The 21949-nt window shown below is 45.9% G+C and overlaps 3 protein-coding genes across 5 annotated transcripts in view; 1 reads left to right on the top strand and 2 right to left on the bottom strand.

Moving 5' to 3' along the window:
- Nucleotides 1–551: 551 nt before the first annotated feature.
- On the top strand, nt 552–9734 carry SDR42E1 (short chain dehydrogenase/reductase family 42E, member 1). Of its 3 annotated transcripts, none has more exons than XM_048870686.2 (3): nt 552–686; nt 7424–7530; nt 8280–9734. In XM_048870686.2, exons 2-3 carry the CDS (start codon nt 7463–7465, stop codon nt 9385–9387), a joined length of 1176 nt encoding a protein of 391 aa, XP_048726643.1. In that variant the 5' UTR covers nt 552–686; nt 7424–7462; the 3' UTR covers nt 9388–9734. The 3 variants fall into 3 exon arrangements, with proteins under 3 accessions (XP_048726643.1, XP_048726644.1, XP_048726645.2); XM_048870687.2 differs by lacking the exon at nt 552–686 and adding an exon at nt 1412–1613; XM_048870688.2 differs by lacking the exons at nt 552–686; nt 7424–7530; nt 8280–9734 and adding exons at nt 1412–1613; nt 2730–4370.
- On the bottom strand, nt 4378–6960 carry LOC125645322 (uncharacterized). Its single transcript, XM_048870689.2, has 2 exons — nt 5503–6960; nt 4378–4914 (listed from the first exon to the last, which is right to left on the bottom strand). The coding sequence occupies exons 1-2, from the start codon at nt 6056–6058 to the stop codon at nt 4505–4507; spliced, it is 966 nt and encodes a 321-aa protein (XP_048726646.2). The 5' UTR covers nt 6059–6960; the 3' UTR covers nt 4378–4504.
- Nucleotides 9735–14098: 4364 nt separating the features above from the next.
- Nucleotides 14099–21949, bottom strand: part of PLCG2 (phospholipase C gamma 2) — a 93737-nt gene continuing 85886 nt past the window's right edge. Inside the window, exon 33 of the mRNA XM_048870685.2 lies at nt 14099–21270. Coding sequence (XP_048726642.1) covers nt 21228–21270 — 43 coding nt within the window. The 3' untranslated portion in view covers nt 14099–21227. The remainder of the gene's footprint in view (nt 21271–21949) is intronic.

Genomic DNA, 21949 nt, shown 5'->3' with positions numbered 1-21949 from the left:
ACCTGGGGCCAGAGCCAGTCAGTCAGGGTTACAATGCAGTGCGTGCGGACGCTCAAGCCGGGGCTTGGAAACGTGAGGCCCCAAGGCCAAGTCCCAAAGGCCGGGTCTCCAGCGTGGGCACCGGGCAGCCGGAGTCCGGGACTCAGCCATGGGGCGGGGCGGGGGCTGATGAAACGAAAGCAGGGCTGGGGTGGCCAGCAGCTCGCGATGACCCCCTCCCCCGACCAACTGGGGCGGCCTCCCTTACCCAGAGCCCGGTTGGCCGAATCCAGCCTCCGCAGCACAGAGCGCAGCTCGCTCGCCTTCAGATTCCCCGCCATGACCCCACAATTCCCGCTCAAGGCACGTTGGGAACCGCCATCTTGTTGTACGGAACCGGCAGCGGCGTTTCAAGGGGCCGCCCCCTTGCTGCGCGAAACCTGCTTGTGATCACGAGAGCGCCGCCATCGTGTTGTACGGACTCCCAGAAGGACCCGCCCTACGGAAGCCCATTCAGTTCAGTAAAGCCCACGCTATGCTCTGCTCCGCCGGCGACGGTGCCCCGGACACGCGCGATTGCTCCGCGCGCGGGTGGATGGGGATGGGGCTGGGGCGGTGATGGGAGCAGCGCGGGCCCGCCTCCGGCAGCGGCTCACCCCGCGGGCCGGGGCGGGGCTGAGAGGGAGAGAGCCCGGAGCTGCTGGGAGGTAAGGGGCGGCGGGGGGCACCGTTCGCGTCGCCGGGCGGTGCCAGCTGGTGGCAAGGGGTCCGCAGGCCCCGCCCCGCCTGTGGTGAGCCCCCGGGGGGGGGGAGCTCTGTGTCCGTCCGTCCCACATCGCTGTGACTTGTGCGCCCTGCTACCGATGGGGGGGCGGGGGCGGCTCAGGGCGCTTTGCAAACCGCGCTCCCACGGCCGGGGCGGGGGGCACTGGCAGCCCGGGGCTCAGGGCGCGCCTCCCCGTCGCTGTGAGGCCGCTCCCTCGGCAGGCGGCGGGGCCTGGCTGTGAGAGCCGGTCTGCCCCGGCCTACTGCCGACTCCCCGCCGCGGGGAAGCCGTCGGGGCCTGTCGCCGGCAGAGCGGGCCTAGCCGGTAGGGCGGGTCTCGAGCGCCTGTCTCAGGCCCCGGCAGACTGAGTCCCGCAGCAGAGCGTATCTCCTCCGCTTGTCTCGCCGCTCCCCAGCGGGTCAGCACGGCCAGGCGGCGGCCCTGCCCCTGTCCGGTCTCCCCGGCAGCGAGCCGCCCCTGCCGGCTCAGTGAAAGCCGCCGCAAGGGGCAGCGTTAGCTCTGCCCGCGGGAGCGCGTCTCCTGCCCACCTAGCGCTGTCGGCACCGGCACGTCGGTGGCTCAGGGGCTGCTCTCTGCACCCCCCGGACTGGCAAACCTTTGACCGACAGAAAGAGCGAGTGGAGACCAAGCCAAGGGGAAAAGTCGGTCTAAGCTAGGCAATATGAGTTACGTGAAGAGCGTATCCACCTCGCTTAGATCTCCTGACTGCAGGGTGGATGGGAGATGCTCTCCTGCCCACTCTTCTGGGTCCGGTCGAGTGGAGGGGAGAGCGATCAGCAGCTGACTTAGCAGATCTTCACTCGCCCCACTAAATCGACCTCCGAGGCACCGATCGCCTCCAGTAAGGGTATGTCTACACTACGGAATAAGGTCGAATTTATAGAAGTCGGTTTTTTAGAAATCGGTTTTATATATTCAAGTGTGTGTGTGTCCCCACAGAAAATGCTCTAAGTGCATTAAGTGCATTAACTCGGCGGAGCGCTTCCACAGTACCGAGGCTAGAGTCGACTTCCGGAGCGTTGCACTGTGGGTAGCTATCCCACAGTTCCCGCAGTCTCCGCTGCCCATTGGAATTCTGGGTTGAGATCCCAATCCCTGATGGGGCTAAAACATTGTCGCGGGTGGTTCTGGGTACATATCGTCAGGCCCCCGTTCCCTCCCTCCCTCCGTGAAAGCAAGGGCAGACAATCATTTCGCGCCTTTTTTCCTGAGTTACCTGTGCAGACGCCATACCCCGGCAAGCATGGAGCCCGCTCAGGTAACCGTCACCCTATGTCTCCTGGGTGCTGGCAGACGCGGTACGGCATTGCTACACAGTAGCAGCAACCCCTTGCCTTGTGGCAGCAGACGGTACAGTACGACTGGTAGCCGTCATCGTCATGTCCGAGGTGCTCCTGGCCACGTCGGCTGGGAGCGCATGGGCAGACATGGGCGCAGGGACTAAATTTGGAGTGACTTGAACAGGTCATTCTCTTTAGTCCTGCAGTCAGTCCTATTGAACCGTCTTATGGTGAGCGGGCAGGCGATACAGACTGCTAGCAGTCGTACTGTACCATCTTCTGCCAGGCAGGCAAGAGATGAGGATTGCTAGTAGTCGTACTGTACCATCTTCTGCCGAGCAGCCATGAGATGTGGATGGCATGCAGTCCTTCTGCACCGTCTGCTGCCAGCCAAAGATGTAAAAGATAGATGGAGTGGGTCAAAACAAGAAATAGACCAGATTTGTTTTGTACTCATTTGCCTCCTCCCCTGTCTAGGGGACTCATTCCTCTAGGTCACACTGCAGTCACTCACAGAGAAGGTGCAGCGAGGTAAATCTAGCCATGTATCAATCAGAGGCCAGCCTAACCTCCTTGTTCCAATAAGAACGATAACTTAGGTGCACCATTTCTTATTCGAACCCTCCGTGAAGTTCTGCCTGAAATACTCCTTGATGTAAAGACACCCCCTTTGTTGATTTTAGCTCCCTGAAGCCAACCCTGTAAGCCGTGTCGTCAGTCGCCCCTCCCTCCGTCAGAGCAACGGCAGACAATCGTTCCGCGCCTTTTTTCTGTGCGGACGCCATACCAAGGCAAGCATGGAGGCCGCTCAGCTCACTTTGGCAATTAGGAGCACATTAAACACCACACGCATTATCCAGCAGTATATGCAGCACCAGAATCTGACAAAGCGAAACCGGGCGAGGAGGCGACGTCAGCGCGGTCACATGAGTGATCAGGACATGGACACAGATTTCTCTGAAAGCATGGGCCCTGCCAATGCATGCATCATGGTGCTAATGGGGCAGGTTCATGCTGTGGAACGCCGATTCTGGGCTCGGGAAACAAGCACAGACTGGTGGGACCGCATAGTGTTGCAGGTCTGGGACGATTCCCAGTGGCTGCGAAACTTTCACATGCGTAAGGGCACTTTCATGGAACTTTGTGACTTGCTTTCCCCTGCCCTGAGGCGCATGAATACCAAGATGAGAGCAGCCCTCACAGTTGAGAAGCGAGTGGCGATAGCCCTGTGGAAGCTTGCAACGCCAGACAGCTACTGGTCAGTTGGGAATCAATTTGGAGTGGGCAAATCTACTGTGGGGGCTGCTGTGATGCAAGTAGCCCACGCAATCAAAGATCTGCTGATATCAAGAGTAGTGACCCTGGGAAATGTGCAGGTCATAGTGGATGGCTTTGCTGCAATGGGATTCCCTAACTGTGGTGGGGCTATAGACGGAACCCATATCCCTATCTTGGCACCGGAGCACCAAGCCGCCGAGTACATAAACCGCAAGGGGTATTTTTCGATAGTGCTGCAAGCTCTGGTGGATCGCAGGGGACGTTTCACCAACATCAACGTGGGATGGCCGGGAAAGGTGCATGATGCTCGCATCTTCAGGAACTCTGGTCTGTTTCAAAAGCTGCAGGAAGGGACTTTATTCCCAGACCAGAAAATAACTGTTGGGGATGTTGAAATGCCTATATGTATCCTTGGGGACCCAGCCTACCCCTTAATGCCATGGCTCATGAAGCCGTACACAGGCAGCCTGGACAGTAGTCAGGAGCTGTTCAACTACAGGCTGAGCAAGTGCAGAATGGTGGTAGAATGTGCATTTGGACGTTTAAAGGCGCGCTGGCGCAGTTTACTGACTCGCTTAGACCTCAGCGAAACCAATATTCCCACTGTTATTACTGCTTGCTGTGTGCTCCACAATATCTGTGAGAGTAAGGGGGAGACGTTTATGGCGGGGTAGGAGGTTGAGGCAAATCGCCTGGCTGCTGGTTACGCGCAGCCAGACACCAGGGCGGTTAGAAGAGCACAGGAGGGCGCGGTACGCACCAGAGAAGCTTTGAAAACCAGTTTCATGACTGGCCAGGCTACGGTGTGAAAGTTCTGTTTGTTTCTCCTTGATGAAACCCCCGCCCCTTGGTTCACTCTACTTCCCTGTAAGCTAACCACCCGCCCCTCCTCCTTTCAATCGCCGCTTGCAGAGGCAATAAAGTAGTTGTTGCTTCACATTCATGCATTCTTTATTCATTCATCACACAAATAGGGGGATGACTACCAAGGTAGCCCAGGAGGGGTGGTGGAGGAGGGAAGGAAAATGCCACACAGCACTTTAAGCACAGCACTTTAAAAGTTTACAACTTTAAAATTTATTGAATGACAGCCTTCTTTTTTTTGGGCAATCCTCTGTGGTGGAGTGGCTGGTTGGCCAGAGGCCCCCCCACCGCGTTCTTGGGCGTCTGGGTGTGGAGGCTATGGAACTTGGGGAGGAGGGCGGTTGGTTACAGAGGGGCTGCATGGCAGTCTGTGCTCCAGCTGCCTTTGCTGCAGCTCAACCATACACTGGAGCATACTGGTTTGGTCCTCCAGCAGCCTCAGCACTGAATCTTGCCTCCTCTCATCACGCTGCCGCCACATTTGAGCTTCAGCCCTGTCTTCAGCCCGCCACTTACTCTCTTCAGCCCGCCACCTCTCCTCCCGGTCATTTTGTGCTTTCCTGCACTCTGACATTATTTGCCTCCACGCATTCGTCTGTGCTCTGTCAGTGTGGGAAGACAGCATGAGCTCGGAGAACATTTCATCGCGAGTGCGTTTTTTTTTCTTTCTAAGCTTCACTAGCCTCTGGGAAGGAGAAGATCCTGTGATCATTGAAACACATGCAGCTGGTGGAGAAAAAAAAAGGGACAGCGGTATTTAAAAAGACACATTTTATAAAACAGTGGCTACACTCTTTCAGGGTAAACCTTGCTGTTAACATTACATACATAGCACATGTGCTTTCGTTACAAGGTCGCATTTTGCCTCCTCCCACCGCGTGACTACCCCCTCAACCTTCCCCCCTCCCTGTGGCTAACAGCGGGGAACATTTCTGTTTAGCCACAGGCAAACAGCCCAGCAGGAATGGGCTCCTCTGAGTGTCGCCTGAAGAAAAGCACTCTATTTCAACCAGGTGACCATGAATTATATCTCACTCTCCTGAGGATAACACAGAGAGATAAAGAACGGATGTTGTTTGAATGCCAGCAAACATACACTGCAATGCTTTGTTCTACAATGATTCCCGAGTACGTGTTACTGGCCTGGAGTGGTAAAGTGTCCTACCATGAAGGACGCAATAAGGCTGCCCTCCCCAGAAACCTTTTGCAAAGGCTTTAGGACTACATCTAGGAGAACCGCAAATGCCAGGGCAAAGTAATCCTTTCACATGCTTGCTTTTAAACCATGTATAGTATTTTAAAAGGTACACTCACCAGAGGTCCCTTCTCCGCCTGCTGGGTCCAGGAGGCAGCCTTGGGTGGGTTCGGGGGGTACTGGCTCCTGGTCTAGGGTGAGAAACAGTTCCTGGCTGTCGGGAAAACCGGTTTTTCCGCTTGCTTGCTGTGAGCTATCTACAACCTCCTCCTCATCATCATCTTCTTCGTCCCCAAAACCTGCTTCTGTATTGCCTCCATCTCCATTGAAGGAGTCAAACAACACGGCTGGGGTAGTGGTGGCTGAACCCCCTAAAATGGCATGCAGCTCATCATAGAAGCGGCATGTTTGGGGCTCTGACCCAGAGCGGCTGTTCGCCTCTCTGGTTTTCTGGTAGGCTTGCCTCAGCTCCTTCAGTTTCACGCGGCACTGCTTCGGGTCCCTGTTATGGCCTCTGTCCTTCATGCCCTGGGAGATTTTCACAAAGGTTTTGGCATTTCGAAAACTGGAACGGAGTTCTGATAGCACGGATTCCTCTCCCCAAACAGCGATCAGATCCCGTACCTCCCGTTCGGTCCATGCTGGAGCTCTTTTGCGATTCTGGGACTCCATCATGGTCACCTGCAGCTTGCCACGCTGGCCAAACAGGAAATGAGATTCAAAAGTTCGCGGTTCTTTTCCTGTCTACCTGGCCAGTGCATCTGAGTTGAGAGTGCTGTCCAGAGCGGTCATAATGGAGCACTCTGGGATAGCTCCCGGAGGCCAATACCGTCGAATTGTGTCCGCAGTACCCCAAATTCGAGCCGGCAACGTCGATTTAAGCGCTAATCCACTTGTCAGGGGTGGAGTAAGGAAATCGATTTTAAGAGCCCTTTAAGTCGAAATAAAGGGCTTCATTGTGTGGACGGGTGCAGGTTTACATCGATTTAACGCTGCTAAATTCGACCTAAAGTCCTAGTGTAGACCAGGGCTAAGTGACAAGCCCTCTGTCATCCACAGCTCTCCTCCCCTATTCCACTGAGTGCATTGCATTGGCTGGCTTCATAGGGAGCATGTGTATCTGGATACACATGTTGTTAAGGTGGTGTCCCAGAAAATAAAAAAGCCTGACAATCTTATATAGGCTTATATGATCCGACGAAATGGGTATTCACCCATGAAAGCTTATGCTCCAATACGTCTGTTAGTTTATAACGTGCCACAGGACTCTGCTGCCTATATAGACTTAGGCTTTTGTGTAGGTTTATGGGCATGAGTTGGCCTCTGGATTTGAGTGGGAATGTGTATAAACCTATGCTGTGCAGGTTTGGGGCCAAGGAAGTATACTGGCCCTTTGTTTTCCCACTCTTTGAGTATTTTAGGGATATTTACAAGTAATTATACAGGTGAAATATACACATAATACTTCGACAGGTATGATGGCTTAGGTAGGGAATGAGTATATATATTAAGGCCACAGTTGGTGCCATTTCTGCATAAAGATATACACATACAACTATGTATATATGAGTACTTGATGTATTATCACAGTACACTAATAAAGCTTCAGGTATATGGATATTTGATATGGAATTGTTATGCAAATGTATTCAGTGTATAAATTAGTGGCATTTCTATAGTACCGGGTAGTTTTGTAGTGAGTTTAATTGAATTATTCAGTACACACCTGTATAACATCAGAATATGGCCTAATTTAATGGAAACTGAGAACCCTCTTGCTTATTTGGCTATTAGTAGTTCATATATTAGTAACTGTCATATTCACAATGTGGTCTTTTTGTTATTTGTTTGTATATGCCTTTAGAAGAATAAAGGGACGGGATCTATTCCTGCATTACTTAGCAAATGATGTAGTCAATCTCCTAAAATTAAAGCACAAACATATAACTTAGAATTGCTAAATATGGGGAGATGTTAAAATGCAGTGAAAATTATTTTAATTATGCAGTTCTGTCATGCATTTTTTTTTTTAATTTGCAGGTCAATTTGCTCAAATAAAGTAGTGCCAAAGGAAAAAGGATGCACATAGAAAATGTGACCAAGGAAACAGTCCTTATTACAGGAGGAGGTGGTTACTTTGGTTTCCGGTTAGTGCATAAAATATTAACTTTATTTTACATTAAATATAGTAGCAAACACTTTAGAGTGCAGATCTTTTTAGTGAAGTGAGTCTGTAAAAATAGCATCACAGGGCTCTGTGCTTCTTGTCTCTTAGTGATTCCAGTGCCTCAAAGACAATGCTAAAGATCATGGGCTTGAGCTCAGTTGCTCTTATATTGAAAGGCTACCTCTAGTTCACCAGCTGCAAAACGAGTACCTGATTTACCAGGTTTGGGCAGTCAAAGGTGGTCAGATGTGATGCTGGCCGTCACTCCCTTGTATACTGTTGGCTATGAAGCTGCTGTGCCTTACTCACACCTGAATAGGTAGCACAGATTCTTGGAATATGTCTACACTTAAACCAGTGCAGCTAAAGGGCTTCCATGTAGACACTCGCTATAGCGACAGGAGGGGTTCGCCCATTGTTGTAGTTAATCCACTTTCCCAAGAGGCAGTAGCTATGTTGACAGAAGAATTCTTCCATCAATCTAGCACTGTCTACACGAGAGGTGAGGTCAGCATAACTATGTCTGCAGGGGTGTGGATTTTTCACGCACCCTGAGAGACATAGCTGTGCGTAATGTAAGTATTCAATGTAGGCCAACCCTCAGACAACTCTGACCAGCAAGAATTCAGCACTGAAATAGTTTACAAGTTTCTTCTACTCATGGGTGAAATGTTTCATTCATCGTTACGCTATGTATCTTAGTAACATATGGTCTCGGTCATGTTTTAGTTTAGGTTGTGCCCTATACGAAAAGGGAGTTGACGTGATTCTCTTTGATGTCCTGAAGCCAATCCAACCTGTGCCAGAGGGAGTGAAGTTCATACAGGGGAATGTCTGCTGTCTCTCTGAAGTGGAAAAAGCTCTCAGAGATGTAATCTGTGTATTCCATATTGCTTCCTATGGAATGTCTGGCAGGGAGCAGCTGAACCGAAAACTTATAGAAGACGTTAATGTGAGAGGAACAGAAAATATCATCCAGGCTTGCAGGAAAACAGGAGTGTCAAGTCTGATTTATACAAGTACATACAATGTAGTCTTTGGGGGCCAAGTTATAGAAAACGGGGATGAATCTCTGCCTTATCTACCACTTCACCTTCATCCTGATCACTACTCCCGGACCAAGTCTTTAGCTGAGATGAAAGTGCTGCAGGCAAATGACACTGAACTTGAAGAAGGGAAAGGTGTGTTAAGGACCTGTGCTCTCCGACCAGCAGGCATCTATGGGCCCGGAGAGCAAAGGCATCTTCCAAGAATAGTTAGCTACATTGAAAGGGGATTGTTTAAATTTGTATATGGAGACCCTCTGAGTTTAGTGGAATTTGTCCATGTAGATAACCTAGTTCAGGCTCATATCCTTGCTTCAGAGGCACTCAAAGCCACTAAACAGCACATAGCTGCAGGCCAAGCTTACTTCATTTCAGATGGCAAGCCAATAAACAACTTTGAATTTTTCCGACCTTTAGTTGAAGGCTTGGGTTACCAATTCCCAACTGTTCGTGTGTCTCTCTCCGTTGTATATTTTTCTGCATTCCTAACTGAAATGGTCCATTTTTTTGTAGGACGAATTTATAATTTTCAGCCTCTCCTCACTCGCACTGAGGTTTACAAAACTGGCATCACACATTATTTCAGCATGGAAAAGGCCAGGAAAGAACTAGGGTACAAACCTGAGCAGTTTAGTCTGACCGAAGTAGTTGAGTGGTTTAAATCTCAGGGACATGGAAGAAAACTCAGAATCTATACTATAAAACATCTGATTAGGGATGGAGGGTTGATCTTGCTGTTGGCCGCAGTGGTGCTCTCATGGCTTCCAGCAGCAGTAACACTCTCTGTTTGATAGATGTTGAACATTGAGCTTGGGCTCCTTTTATAGGGTGATAAAATATACAAAGTACTTGAAACTTAAAATAAAATTAGATCTCACTGTTCTCTGAAAAAGTGCATACATTCAGTGATGAAAATAACTTTGCCAGTTTCAAAAGTTTTGGCATTCCAGAACAATGTAATAATACATACCAGAATATTTTAGCATTGGTAGTCCATATGTTTGTTTTATGTCTGCTGAAGGGACTATTCTGTTTCAATGGATTAACAGTATTGCTGTGTTTTTTTTAAACAAAATTATGTGTATATATTTATAATATAATCCACTGTACATTAAAGTGCGGCCATACATTGAAATAATGGTATTGCAGGTTTCCATATGACTCTGTGACTTCCATATCAAATGAGAGGTTTTCTTTTTAACTGAGCCCCTTACATTCTCATCCTTCACACTGAATGTTAAGCTTCTTTCCTTCTTGCCTATCATCACAAGAAATAAAGGTTCTGCAGGCCAAATTGGGCCCCCAGAGACATCTACAATCCTGTTGTATTCCAGTTATGCCATTAGTGCTTTCAGCAGCTTGCACAGGTATAACTGATTGGAACTAGGTGATGCTGATTTGGTGGGTCATGCATAAGAAGAACAGAATCCAGCTCACATACTTTGAGTGGTTGGAGCAAAGGACTGGAACAATTCATTGGTGTCATTAGAGTAAATAGGTGTGATTGGTGAATACACGAACAGAATGGAACCACTGATTACAAATGTGACATTTTTTGTGTACAGTCTCTTCTCAAAATAGAACTGCACTTTCATTTAGCAGAGAGTCATACACTGGGTGTGAAGTTCAATATGATTGCAAATGGCATTTTGTTTTCGGTTATAGAGGCATGCTGCAAGGCGTATAACCAATTGTCTTAATTTGGCCTTTTTCACATTGAGAAAATTATATCCATGATCCTTGCTACTGAGAAGATTCCTGTACCCCTGTCCAAAGGAACTGTATTCTGAAAAGTTCATACATTGTCCCTTGGGGGGAGGGATAGCTCAGTGGTTTGAGCATTGGCCTGCTAAACCCAGGGTTGTGAGTTCAATCCTTGAGGGGGCCATTTAGGGATCTGGGCCAAAAATTGGGGATTGGTCCTGCTATGAGCAGGGGGTTGGACTAGATGACCTCCTGAGGTCCCTTCCAACCCTGGTATTCTATGGTTCACTCCTAGCCTTTGGTGCACTCAGACCTGACCAAAAATGAGCTGTGATCTAAGATAGAGGGATATACCTAAAGCTTCCTCATGTACAGAGGTGGTAAATTCACTCTAATTCCAATTCACACAGGGAATTTTTCCATTAGGATTAACATCAAAAAGGTTGAAATACGCTCGAGTGGTTAATCCCTGCACATTAGTCAATTTTGTCATACTAGATAAGATCTATGACCCTAATACCTCTTACTGTCACAGGAACAGTGAATTAGGTAGTGTGACAGGATCATTGGCTACTCTGATTATTGGTGGATTGGGAGTATACATGCTTGGGAGTATAAACCACCAGTTGGTGTCAAGATCTTGCTTGAGAATTTGTACCACGTGAGTTACTTTTGGTCATCTCATAATGATCTGGCACACTGGTGTTAAACAGAAAGCAAACGTAGTAAATCCGATTTATCTAGGAAATCTGTTAGTTCTAACCCTTACAACTAGTCTTCAGGTTCTGCAACTCTAATAGATCTAATAGAAGGTTTGATGATTTGCAAACTAATATTGGTGCAGCCATCTTTTCATTCAGAGGCCAAATTCATCTCTGGTATTGAATTAAGTAGAGTTACATTACAGAAGAATTTGACTCACAGTGGGTGGATTTGCTATTGACCAAGCAGTGTGATTACAAGGGGAAAAAAAATAAACACGGAACTAGAAGTTTTGGGGGTGCTTTTATGGGTTAAAGGTATTAGATGTGTAATGTCTTATTCTGGAACACACTTCTATACAGTAGGCTAATCTGTAGCAATTACTATTAAAGTGCTTGAAGAAGCTCACGTTTCTAGATTTTTCCAACTATAAAAATGCTTATTTAAAATGAAGGAGTTGGTTCAAGTGTTAAGTAGCTGAGGGCCTCAGTATTATCAAGCAGTTAAACACCATTCCATCAACTGCCCTTGGCTAACAATTATTTTTGTGTTCCATTGTTATTCAAGCTTCTAAAAATACTATTACAATAATTTCCTTAACATGTAGTATCACCCCAAAAGGCCTTCATGTTTTTATATGAGGAGCTATGAACATTTTATATTATGAAACTTGGAATTCCACTCACAGCAGCACTTTTAAGTAGACTATTTTTCAGTTTACTACACGGGGGAAATACTGATACGTTTTAGCATCCATAATTTTGGGAACAACAATTTTGTTCCTGCCCTTTATGTTGACAAGTCAAATTCACACTTGGTTTTTTATCTAAATTTTAAATAGTCTCGTTTTGAGTTGGAGCTACCCTAGTTCTGATGTTTAAAAGAAATTCCCCAGCAATTTAAGTTCTGTCTGCCTGACAGCCTTAGTTCTTGCTGCCTAGCCTGCAGTCCTGAGCTTATATAGAACTCCAGCTCTGAGGGGAAGGTGGATGGCTAGCGGAAATACACAGAGGCAACTCTTGAACAACACACACAGTCCATAACCTCCCTTCTTCAAGAGCCAGTACTCCACCTGGGGGATGGTGGCTGAGGAGTTCTTAGCTAAATACGAGCTGTAGCACCGCTCTTCCAAACTGGGCATCCGAGGAGCAGCATGTGATGGAAGTGTGCATCAAACTTGAAGTTGCTGCTTTGCTTAACTCCACCAGGGGGCACCTGCCTAAGCCAGGCCACGGGGGCTGCAACAGCTCCCATGGAATGGGTGTTTAAACTAGGGGGTACTGGTTTCCTAGCTGAGATGCAGCAGGGTTCTATACATCTCCTAATCCATGACCTTCATGGGTCAGAGTATAAAGGAGAAAGACGGCACTTCCTCTTTTTCTTATGCCCCTCTTATTGATTCTCTCTTCTTACTTTTACCTTGACAGGCATCTGTAAGGACTTGCTGTGCCAAGACAGACATTGGCAGCAGAGGATATGTCTGGAATTGGTGCCAGTGGTTACTATGCCAAATGAAGAGTAGGCACTGAGGGGAGTTCTTCCTGCATTGTCACAAAGGCTATTGTGCCTAAATACGCTGTACTGGTTTGCTCTTCACTGCCACTTTCAAATTAACTAGTGCCAGGCAATGCCAGATAAGGGATTCATTCTTAGTGGAAGATCAAAGAGATTCCAGTCTTGGGCCTATGATAGAAGGCAGCACTGAGGCCAACGCAGCAAATAAGTCGTGCCCTGTGTTTGAGGACCTTGGCTCAGAGCAGACAATGAAAACCTGTGTGTTTATAATGCCTCAACAACAGCTTTGCTGGGAACCTCAGGGAGATGTGCCAACATCTTGAGTGAAAAGATTAACCCGTGACAATATTTCTGACGGGCGAAAAGGCCTGGATGGCTGTATGGATAAAGATTATGTAGAGCACTGGATTGCTTTTAGCCATTACTTATAAGAGCAGGCCTGGATCACTTAAACTAGATTATTTGCAAGAGTAAGGGCTCTGGGATCATCCAGGACAAGCAAAACTGTGAGGAAGGTAGTTTTTTCATGCAGTGAGACAAAATGCACACAAACCAAAGCAAAATAACCCCAAAAGCACATGATTTGCTCCAGGAGCCTCTCCCCAGTGCCTGACCTGCCTATGGAGCTCAGCTGGACACAGGAGAACTGCACAGAAGCAAGCAGGATGCAGGAGGAATCATTCTCTGCTCATCCACGGAGCTGGTCCATAGCCATTACTCCCTCCTGCTCCCTGCAGGTGGAAGGACATGTGGATCCACGAAATGGCAGATCCTTTAGCTCCAGACCCTTTTCCTGAGACAGCATGCACAGGGAGGAACACACCTTCTTCCCAGCCCCCAAAATAGCCTGCTCACCCACTCCCAAAACCAGTTAGCTGTATGTGAGTAATATGGGGATAATGATGCTGATCTCCCTTTGTACAGCACTTTGAGATCTATGGATGAAAAGCACTGTATACGCTAGTCCATACTAGATCAGCATTTGGTATTGTCAATAATTCTTCTGTCTTCCAGCTCTTCCTAGTAAATAGAACAAAGGACTGGTGATAGAAAGGAGTGAGGGACACCTTGCCTCTTTCACTTTTCAAAATCAAAATAGGAAACCTGCAGCTTACTAAGAAAAATACTTTTAAACATCCCCAAAAATCAGCTGCAGATGTTCCATTTCCAGTGTTTTATAATGATCCTTTATCTAAGCCAGCTCCACATTTTTTTTCCTTGTGCAACTGGGTAAAGATCATTAAGGTATTACTTTAACTCGCAGGCTATGCCACAAGGTTTCCAAAATTTAGTACACGCTTGGTGTTCCTGAATGTGAATTATCAAAAGTACAACTACAAATTGAAAATGTATCTATTGAAATTTTAGAAGAGATGCCATTAAAATTTCTAGTGCTCAAACTACGTCAGCACTTGACATGTGTCCCTCCCTTCCTTCCTACTTCATCTCTTTAAAGATGTTTTGAGGAGGCTGATATTTGTAAATAAGAAACTAACACACTAGAGATTCATTGAGAATTTATGGCAGCTCTTTAACCTGTCACAAAAGTAACAGATACCAATGAACACGCACACACTTACATATGCACATATATACTTATTTATTTAAAAAAAATAAATTAAATTTCAATTATCTCCACCCCAGCTCCCAGAGAACTGACTGGGTTTTTACAGCCTCTGCTGCTAAAAAACAAAACAAAACTGCATTTTCCTTCAAAAATGTTCATTATTTTCTAATTACTGAAAAAGTCCCCACATTTTCAACAATACACTGGATTGTTTAATCTAACAATACGAAATGATCCTCAAGGAACATTATTCTAAGCGTGTCAGAAATCCTTATCTTTAGTAGCTCTGGGAGGTTTGTTTGATTCCAAGGACGAAGTATACACTGAATCTGAAAGCAAGCTTCCCAGCCCAAGCCATGGTTGCTCCAAGCTCCAGCCCAAGCCGCAGCATCTACACAGCTATTTGTACAGAGCTAGTGTGAGCCCCACCAACATGAGTCTGTAGACCTGGGCTGGAAAGCTCAGGCCCAGATGCTTTGTAGACATGCCCATAAACACTGCTGTTACATAGGAGAAGAAAATCTTGGCTCCTGATGGGCTAAAATAGTCATGTGATGAGAATCAGTAAATTTCTACTATTTCTGAGGAGGTAAACAATATTCTGGCCTGGAACTAAGTCAACCAGTGAGATCACACATGGAAATAACTACATCCTAACTCAATCAGCTGAGGTCAATAAATATTTCCCCTCAACTCATACTACAGTCAGTCAGACCACTGCCTCTTGATTGGTTCCAGAGTATTCAATAATGATCTTTTCTGAACCTCTGAATTCATCTCTCATTTGGAATGTTAGTTAAAAGAAACTGCAATATTAAAAAAATAGAATCATGGCCAAAATGGAGAAATTTCCAGATGTGTCTGAGGAAAACATTCAGAATGTATGTAACAAGCCACAGATGCAAATTTTCAGTCAGCCTCAACTTGGCCTCTAATTTGGCACATACACATATTCATAGATTTAAAGGCCAGCAGAGGCCATTAAGATCATCTAGTTTGACCTCCTGCGTGACCCCGGCTACACATTTCACCTGCATCACACAAAGTAGCATGTAGCTGAACTAGAACTGATCTGTTAGAAAGACTTCCAGCCTTGATTGAAGGACCCCAAGTGACATAAAATTTACCACATGAGCAGGTAACTGGGCGCTCATGCAAAGGGCATTTGCCTGTGTAATTAAGGAAATTGCATATGCAGAAATTTGTTCCCTAATTTAATGTCTGGTGAACATCAGGATTACTGTCCTTCCAAGTAGATACAGCCTTCAGTTTTGTCTTGGTAAGACTTCACCTCTAGGGTGAATAACATCTGACATACATCAATATCAACAGAATCATAACAGCCTCAAAGCCATGAGAGAATTGACATGGAGTTTACCCTAGCAAAGTATCCAGAGGCTTTTGGGTAAATGTGTTCTAACATAGAACACAAGAAATTAGGATAGAAAGAACTATTGCTCAATTTTGACAAGGCCTTGAATGCCTGCAAAATTGGTAATTCAACCCTTTTCCTTCCAGGTACAGTACAATATTTGGGAAGAGTGATTCTGGAAAAGTAGCTTACTGTAAAATGAGTTGAACTTAAACATACATTTAAGGGCTCTTCTCACAACCAGTTTAACATAGCACATGTGCAGAGAATCTTTGAAGTGTGGTGCAATGTGCTAATTCATAAACATTTACACAGCAGTAGTAGAGGGCAATATGATTCATCATACATATGCTGCTCTGTGGCAGCAATGCTTATAACAATGAGAGAAGCCAGGACAATTATGCCATGTGGACAATTTATGTCCAGAAGCCACAGCTGATGTTTTTATTTAGTTTTGAATTTTTGGCAGAAAATTATTGGGATCTTGTCCAAGGAGAATCTCTCACCTCGGGGCTCTAGCAGTCATAACACTATATCCAAAATACTTCACTGAGAAATGAGAACACAGCATTGTCAGGGTGTTAATCTTACATATGGCTCGAGGAGCTGTTCAAAGTGTCTATTTTTTTTTTAAAGGGAGGTGGATTTCCTGTAAGAACAAACTTTTGGGGCACCTAGTGGTCTAGCATGCAAGGATTTCTGGAATTTTCGCTTTCCCGACCTGCCTGTTAATTGGCTGCCTGGCATCGTAGCAAACTCCCCCAGGGCAGCCCCTAGGCAATATGGTCTGTGGTGGTGATTTGGCAGGAAGCAGGATGGGGAAGAAATCTGAATCCACATGCAAAAAGTTCTTTTCCTTTAAGTCCCAAGCTGTGCATCCCAACTTCATTTGGGGACAGAATAGTTTTTCGACTTATCAGGAAGGAGAAGAGTAAACGTACTTTAACGTGCTACTCCTCTCTTATCTTTTGGATTTGGTACCTGGTATTTAATTTCCAAAAAATGTACAAGAGAAGCCTGCATCTTCAGGGAGTTTGTATGCAGAGGGAAATTCAAAACCCAACCCTAGTATTTCCTGACTCTCTGCTATAGCACTTTCATATGAAGTTAAATAAGACAAGACTGTCTTTCTGGAATAACTGAAACCTCAAGGGTGCTCCTTGAAATATCAGCTGTGAATGCATAGTGGAATCAATTAAATGAATTTTGAGACAGCAGATCAGCAGAAGTGGTGGCATGGGGAGCAAGGGAAACTGAAAATCGCTGAGGCAGTTCACTGTGCAATGAATTCCAAACGCAAACACGCTTTCAGTGGTGAGAGATCCAACATTACCTGTGTGTCACTTTAAGCCTTGGGCAATTACTTAGACAGAAGAAAAGAAGCTCTTCTGCACTTACCTGAAATGTACATTCAAACATACAGATTGCAAAACTCCACCCACATATGCATACTGTGACTAGTCATTTCTTATTAATGAGTAATGTGCTGCTAACATGAAGAATCAATGCATACAAATATTAAGATGTTTGGTATCTGATACATCATCCAAACGCTTCTGCTGGTGGGATGGTGTTCCAAGAAGGAGGAGTGCTAGGCAGAGGCGGGCTCCACCTAATGAAGAGAGGGAAGAGCATCTTCGCAAGCAGGCTGGCTAACCTAGTGAGGAGGGCTTTAAACGAGGTTCACCGGGGGAAGGAGACCAAAGCCCTGAGGTAAGTGGGGAAGTGGGATACCGGGAAGAAGCACGAGCAGGAGCGCGTGAGAGGGGAGGGCTCCTGCCTCATACTGAGAAAGAGGGACGATCAGCGAGTTATCTCAAGTGCCTATACACAAATGCAAGAAGCCTGGGAAACAAGCAGGGAGAACTGGAAGTCCTGGCACAGTCAAGGAATTATGATGTGATTGGAACAACAGAGTCTTGGTAGGATAACTCACATAACTGGAGTACTGTCATGGATGGATATAAACTGTTCAGGAAGGACAGGCAGGGTAGAAAAGGTGGGGGAGTTGCATTGTATGTAAGGGAGCAGTATGACTGCTCAGAGCTCAAGTATGAATGCAGAAAAACCTGAGAGTCTCTGGATTAAGTTTAGAAGTGTGAGCAACAAGGGTGATGTCGTGGTGGGAGTCTGCTATAGACCACCGGACCAGGGGGACGAGGTAGATGAGGCTTTCTTCCGGCAACTCACGGAAGTCATTAGATCACAGGCCCTGGTTCTCATGGGAGACTTCAATCACCCTGATATTTGCTGGGAGAGCAATACAGTGATGCACAAACAATCCAGGAAGTTTTTGGAAAGTGTAGGGGACAATTTCCTGGTGCAAGTGTTGGAGGAACCAACTAGGGGCAGAGCTCTTCTTGACCTGCTGCTCACAAACCGGGAAGAATTAGTAGGGGAAGCAAAAGTGGATGGGAACCTGGGAGGCAGTGACCATGAGATGGTCGAGTTCAGGATCCTGACATAGGGAAGAAAGGAGAGGAGCAGAATACGCACCCTGGACTTCAGAAAAGCGGACTTCGACTCCCTCAGGAACTGATGGGCAGGATCCCCTGGGAGAATAACATGACGGGGAAGGAGTCCAGGAGAGCTGGCTGTATTTTAAAGAATCCTTATTGAGGTTACAGGGACAAACCATCGCGATGCGTAGAAAGAATAGTAAATATGGCAGGCGACCAGCTTGGCTTATCAGTGAAATCCTTGCTGATCTTAAAACACAAAAAAGAAGCTTACAAGAAGTGGAAGATTGGACAAATAACCAGGGAAGAGTATAAAAATATTGCTCAGGCATGCAGGAGTGAAATCAGGAAGGCCAAATCACACCTGGAGTTGCAGCTAGCAAGAGATGTTAAGAGTAAAAAGAAGGGTTTCTTCAGGTATGTTAGCAACAAGAAGAAAGTCAAGGAAAATGTGGGCCCCTTACTGAATGAGAGAGGCAACCTAGTGACAGAGGATGTGGAAAAAGCTAATGTACTCAATGCTTTTTTTGCCTCTGTCTTCACGAACAAGGTCAGGTCCCAGACTACTGCACTGGGCAGCACAGCACAGCATAGCATAGGGAGGAGGTGACCAGCACTCTGTGGAGAAAGAAGTGGTTCAGGACTATTTAGAAAAGCTGGACGCGCACAAGTCCATGGGGCCGGATGCGCTGCATCCGAGAGTGCTAAAGGAGTTGACGGATGTGATTGCAGAGCCATTGGCCATTATCTTTGAAAACTCATGGCGATCAGGGGAAGTCCCGGATGACTGGAAAAAGGCTAATGTAGTGCCCATCTTTAAAAAAGGGAAGAAGGAGGATCCTGGGAACCACAGGCCAGTCAGCCTCACCTGAGTCCCCGGAAAAATCATGGAGCAGGTCCTCAAGGAATCAATTCTGAAGCACTTAGAGGAGAGGAAAGTGATCAGGAACAGTCAGCATGGATTCACCAAGGGCAAGTCATGCCTGATTAACCTAACTGATTTCTATGACGAGATAACTGGCTCTGTGGATGAGAGGAAAGCAGTGGACGTGTTGTTCCTTGACTTTAGCAAAGCTTTTGACACAGTCTCCCACAGTATTCTTGCCAGCAAGTTAAAGAAGTATGGGCTGGATGTTCGGACTATAAGGTGGATAGAAAGTTGGCTGGATCGTCGGGCTCAACGGGTAGTGATCAATGGCTCCATATCTAGTTGGCAGCCGCTATCAAGTGGAGTGCCCCAAGAGTCGGTCCTCGGGCCAGTTTTGTTCAATATCTTCATAAATGATCTGGAGGAGGGTGTGGATTGTACCCTCAGCAAGTTTGCAGATGACACTAAACTGGGAGGAGAGGTAGATACGCTGGAGGGGAGGGATAGGATACAGAGGGACCTAGACAAATTAGAGGATTGGGCCAAAAGAAATCTGACGTGGTTCAATAAGAACAAGTGCGGAGTCCTGCACTTAGTACGGAAGAATCCCATGCACTGCTACAGACTAGGGACCAAATGGCTGGGCAGCAGTTCTGCAGAAAAGGACCTAGGGGTTACAGTGGAGGAGAAGCTGGATATGAGTCAACAGTGTGCCCTTGTTGCCAAGAAGGCCAATGGCATTTTGGGCTGTATAAGTAGGGGCATTGCCAGCAGATCGAGGGACGTGATTGTTCCGCTCTATTCGACATTGGTGTGGCCTCATCTGGAGTACTATGTCCAGTTTTGGGCCCCACACTACAAGAAGGATGTGGAAAAATTGGAAAATGTCCAGCAGGGGGCAACAAAAATGATTAGGGGACTGGAACACATGACTTATGAGGAGAGGCTGAGGGAACTGGGATTGTTTAGTCTGCGGAAGAGAAGAATGAGGGGGTTTCAAAGAGGATGGATCTCGACTGTTCTCAGTGGTAGCAGATGACAGAACGAGAAGTAATGGTCTCAAGTTGCAGTGGGGGAGGTTTAGGTTGGATATTAGGAAAAACTTTTTCACTAGGAGGGTGGTGAAACACTGGCATGCATTACCTAGGGCAGTGGTGGAATCTCCTTCCTTAGAAGTTTTTAAGGTCAGGCTTGACAAAGCCCTGGCTGGGATGATTTAGTTGGGGACTGGTCCTGCTTTGAGCAGGGGGTTTGACTAAATGACCTCCTGAGATCCCTTCCAACCCTGATATTCTATGATTCTATGCTCTTGCAGAGAAACAAACTTGCTGATCTCATAGGTTTTTTTCCATCTATAACTTGTATGTTCCTACTAGTGACTGAAGCCATAAGGATAATGTATCTATCTGTATTTCTGCACAGTTATGTTATGGATTAAATATATTTTGGGTAAACAGACAACATTAAAAAAACCAAACAGCACTGATTGACATTATCTTGTAAGAAGGTCTGCAAGACTACAGATGGACAGTTTTCAAACAATTCATTTGTATGCAGATTAGCAGCTGGAAGGATGTGAGAAACGATGTTACACCAAAGTAAATTATCCAACTGGAGTTTAAAATACCTTTCCTTTCTCGCTCCTACCTTATGTATAAAAAATATTTTCTTGCACTGCCTTGACGGAGCTGATTTACGTGACACAAAATAATGTCGTATTTCTCTCTCTTTTTTTTTAAAGCTTTTCACAGAATCCAACAAATAACCCATCTACAATCTTGGAGTACATTTAGTTTTAGAAAATTAACTCATTCACTGGCATTAAAAAATGTAACAAGAAACATCTATCAGAAGAAAATACAGCATAACCATCCATTGCCCAGAATATTTTATGTGTGGGGGATACAATCTGCTGTATCTGATGTCACAATCATATTGTAAAAGTGCTTTTACAGCATTTAATAAATTAAACCCATTATCTGTCAATCATAAGGAGTCAGATTATTAATGTTGTGTGTGTGCAAATGGTTGTGAATGCCTAACTTGTGTCCTGTGCACACAAATACTGTAGATGATTTGTACTTGTACTTTGGGTATTCGTAAGGGTAAGTTAGCTCTGCACAAATGCATGCAAGTTGTCTGCACACCCTGTAGCTGTGAAAAGCTGACCCTTAGTTTCCTTCTTACTCTAAGGTTTGTGATACTGGATGCAAATAATGACTCGAATATGCAGAAAATCTAGCCTGCACTGTGTGTATGCTTTGTACAGAAGATAAATTAAACAACAATGAAAATAGTTCCTCCTACAAGAAAAATTAAGGAAACCCATCTTTCTTCTTAGTAAATTCAGCCTGATGAGACCTTCATTGAGTATGACGATCAGGGTAAATTAATGTCTCTTCCTGAGTGGCTTTCTAAAAGGTGCACCAAAAGGAATAGCTTCTCTAGGAGTAGAATTTGCTGTTACTGACTTTCTTCTCCTTTAATCTTCAGGAAAAAGAAAATTCAAGTCAACAATTCTGCTAGGTATTCTAAGAAAAAATACAAAGGTCAACTCAGCAACTCTGTGTACTTCCGTTTCTTTTCTTTAAATTAAAATGTGAACACAGTAACAGCATATATATGGCACTTCATATATTCAAAGCTTTGTACATATATTTTTTAAAAAGAGCCAAAAAATTCAAAGAACAATGTCATGGACATTCCCACAAAAATGCACACACAAACTACTTTCATAACTCTCTACTTGCATGCTGAAATGCTGGTCCTTCTAGGAATATCCATTTTCCCATCTTTAAATATTTGGTCCCCAAATATTCCAGTTTCCACCCAGTTTACTAAAAGGTAAGTGTCTCTTGGGGTGTGCTTATAATTATCACAACATATACTTACAGCACCTTCCATCCAGGAATCTCAAAAACACACCACACCCCAAGGAAGTGAGTAAATATCATCCCCACTGAACACAGAGATGCACCAGTACACAGAAATTATGTGGACTTATGAATAGAACTCATGAATCTCAACTCCCAGTCCTTTGCGCCTACCACTAGCCCATAATATTAACTCAGCTCAGCTCCCCACCTTCAGCTCTACCACAGACTCACAGGGTGACAGGATAGTTGCCAACTGGGTTTTCCTTGGATGAATGCCAGCAGCACCTTGC

Source organism: Caretta caretta, chromosome 12, assembly GCF_965140235.1.
Source record: "Caretta caretta isolate rCarCar2 chromosome 12, rCarCar1.hap1, whole genome shotgun sequence".
In the NCBI taxonomy this organism is placed as follows: Eukaryota; Metazoa; Chordata; order Testudines; family Cheloniidae; genus Caretta; species Caretta caretta.
The sequence above is the reverse complement of the archived record's forward strand: the minus strand, read 5'-3'. Positions and strand labels throughout refer to the sequence as shown.

Coding starts and splice junctions, on each gene's coding strand:
- LOC125645322 (XM_048870689.2), bottom strand. CDS start 6,058: ATGATGGAGTCCCAGAATCGCAAAAGAGCTCCAGCATGGACCGAACGG. Junction 4,915..5,502: donor AGGCGGAGAAGGGACCTCTG/GTGAGTGTACCT, acceptor TTTCTCCACCAG/CTGCATGTGTTTCAATGATC.
- SDR42E1 (XM_048870686.2), top strand. CDS start 7,463: ATGCACATAGAAAATGTGACCAAGGAAACAGTCCTTATTACAGGAGGA. Junction 7,531..8,279: donor GGTGGTTACTTTGGTTTCCG/GTTAGTGCATAA, acceptor GTCATGTTTTAG/TTTAGGTTGTGCCCTATACG.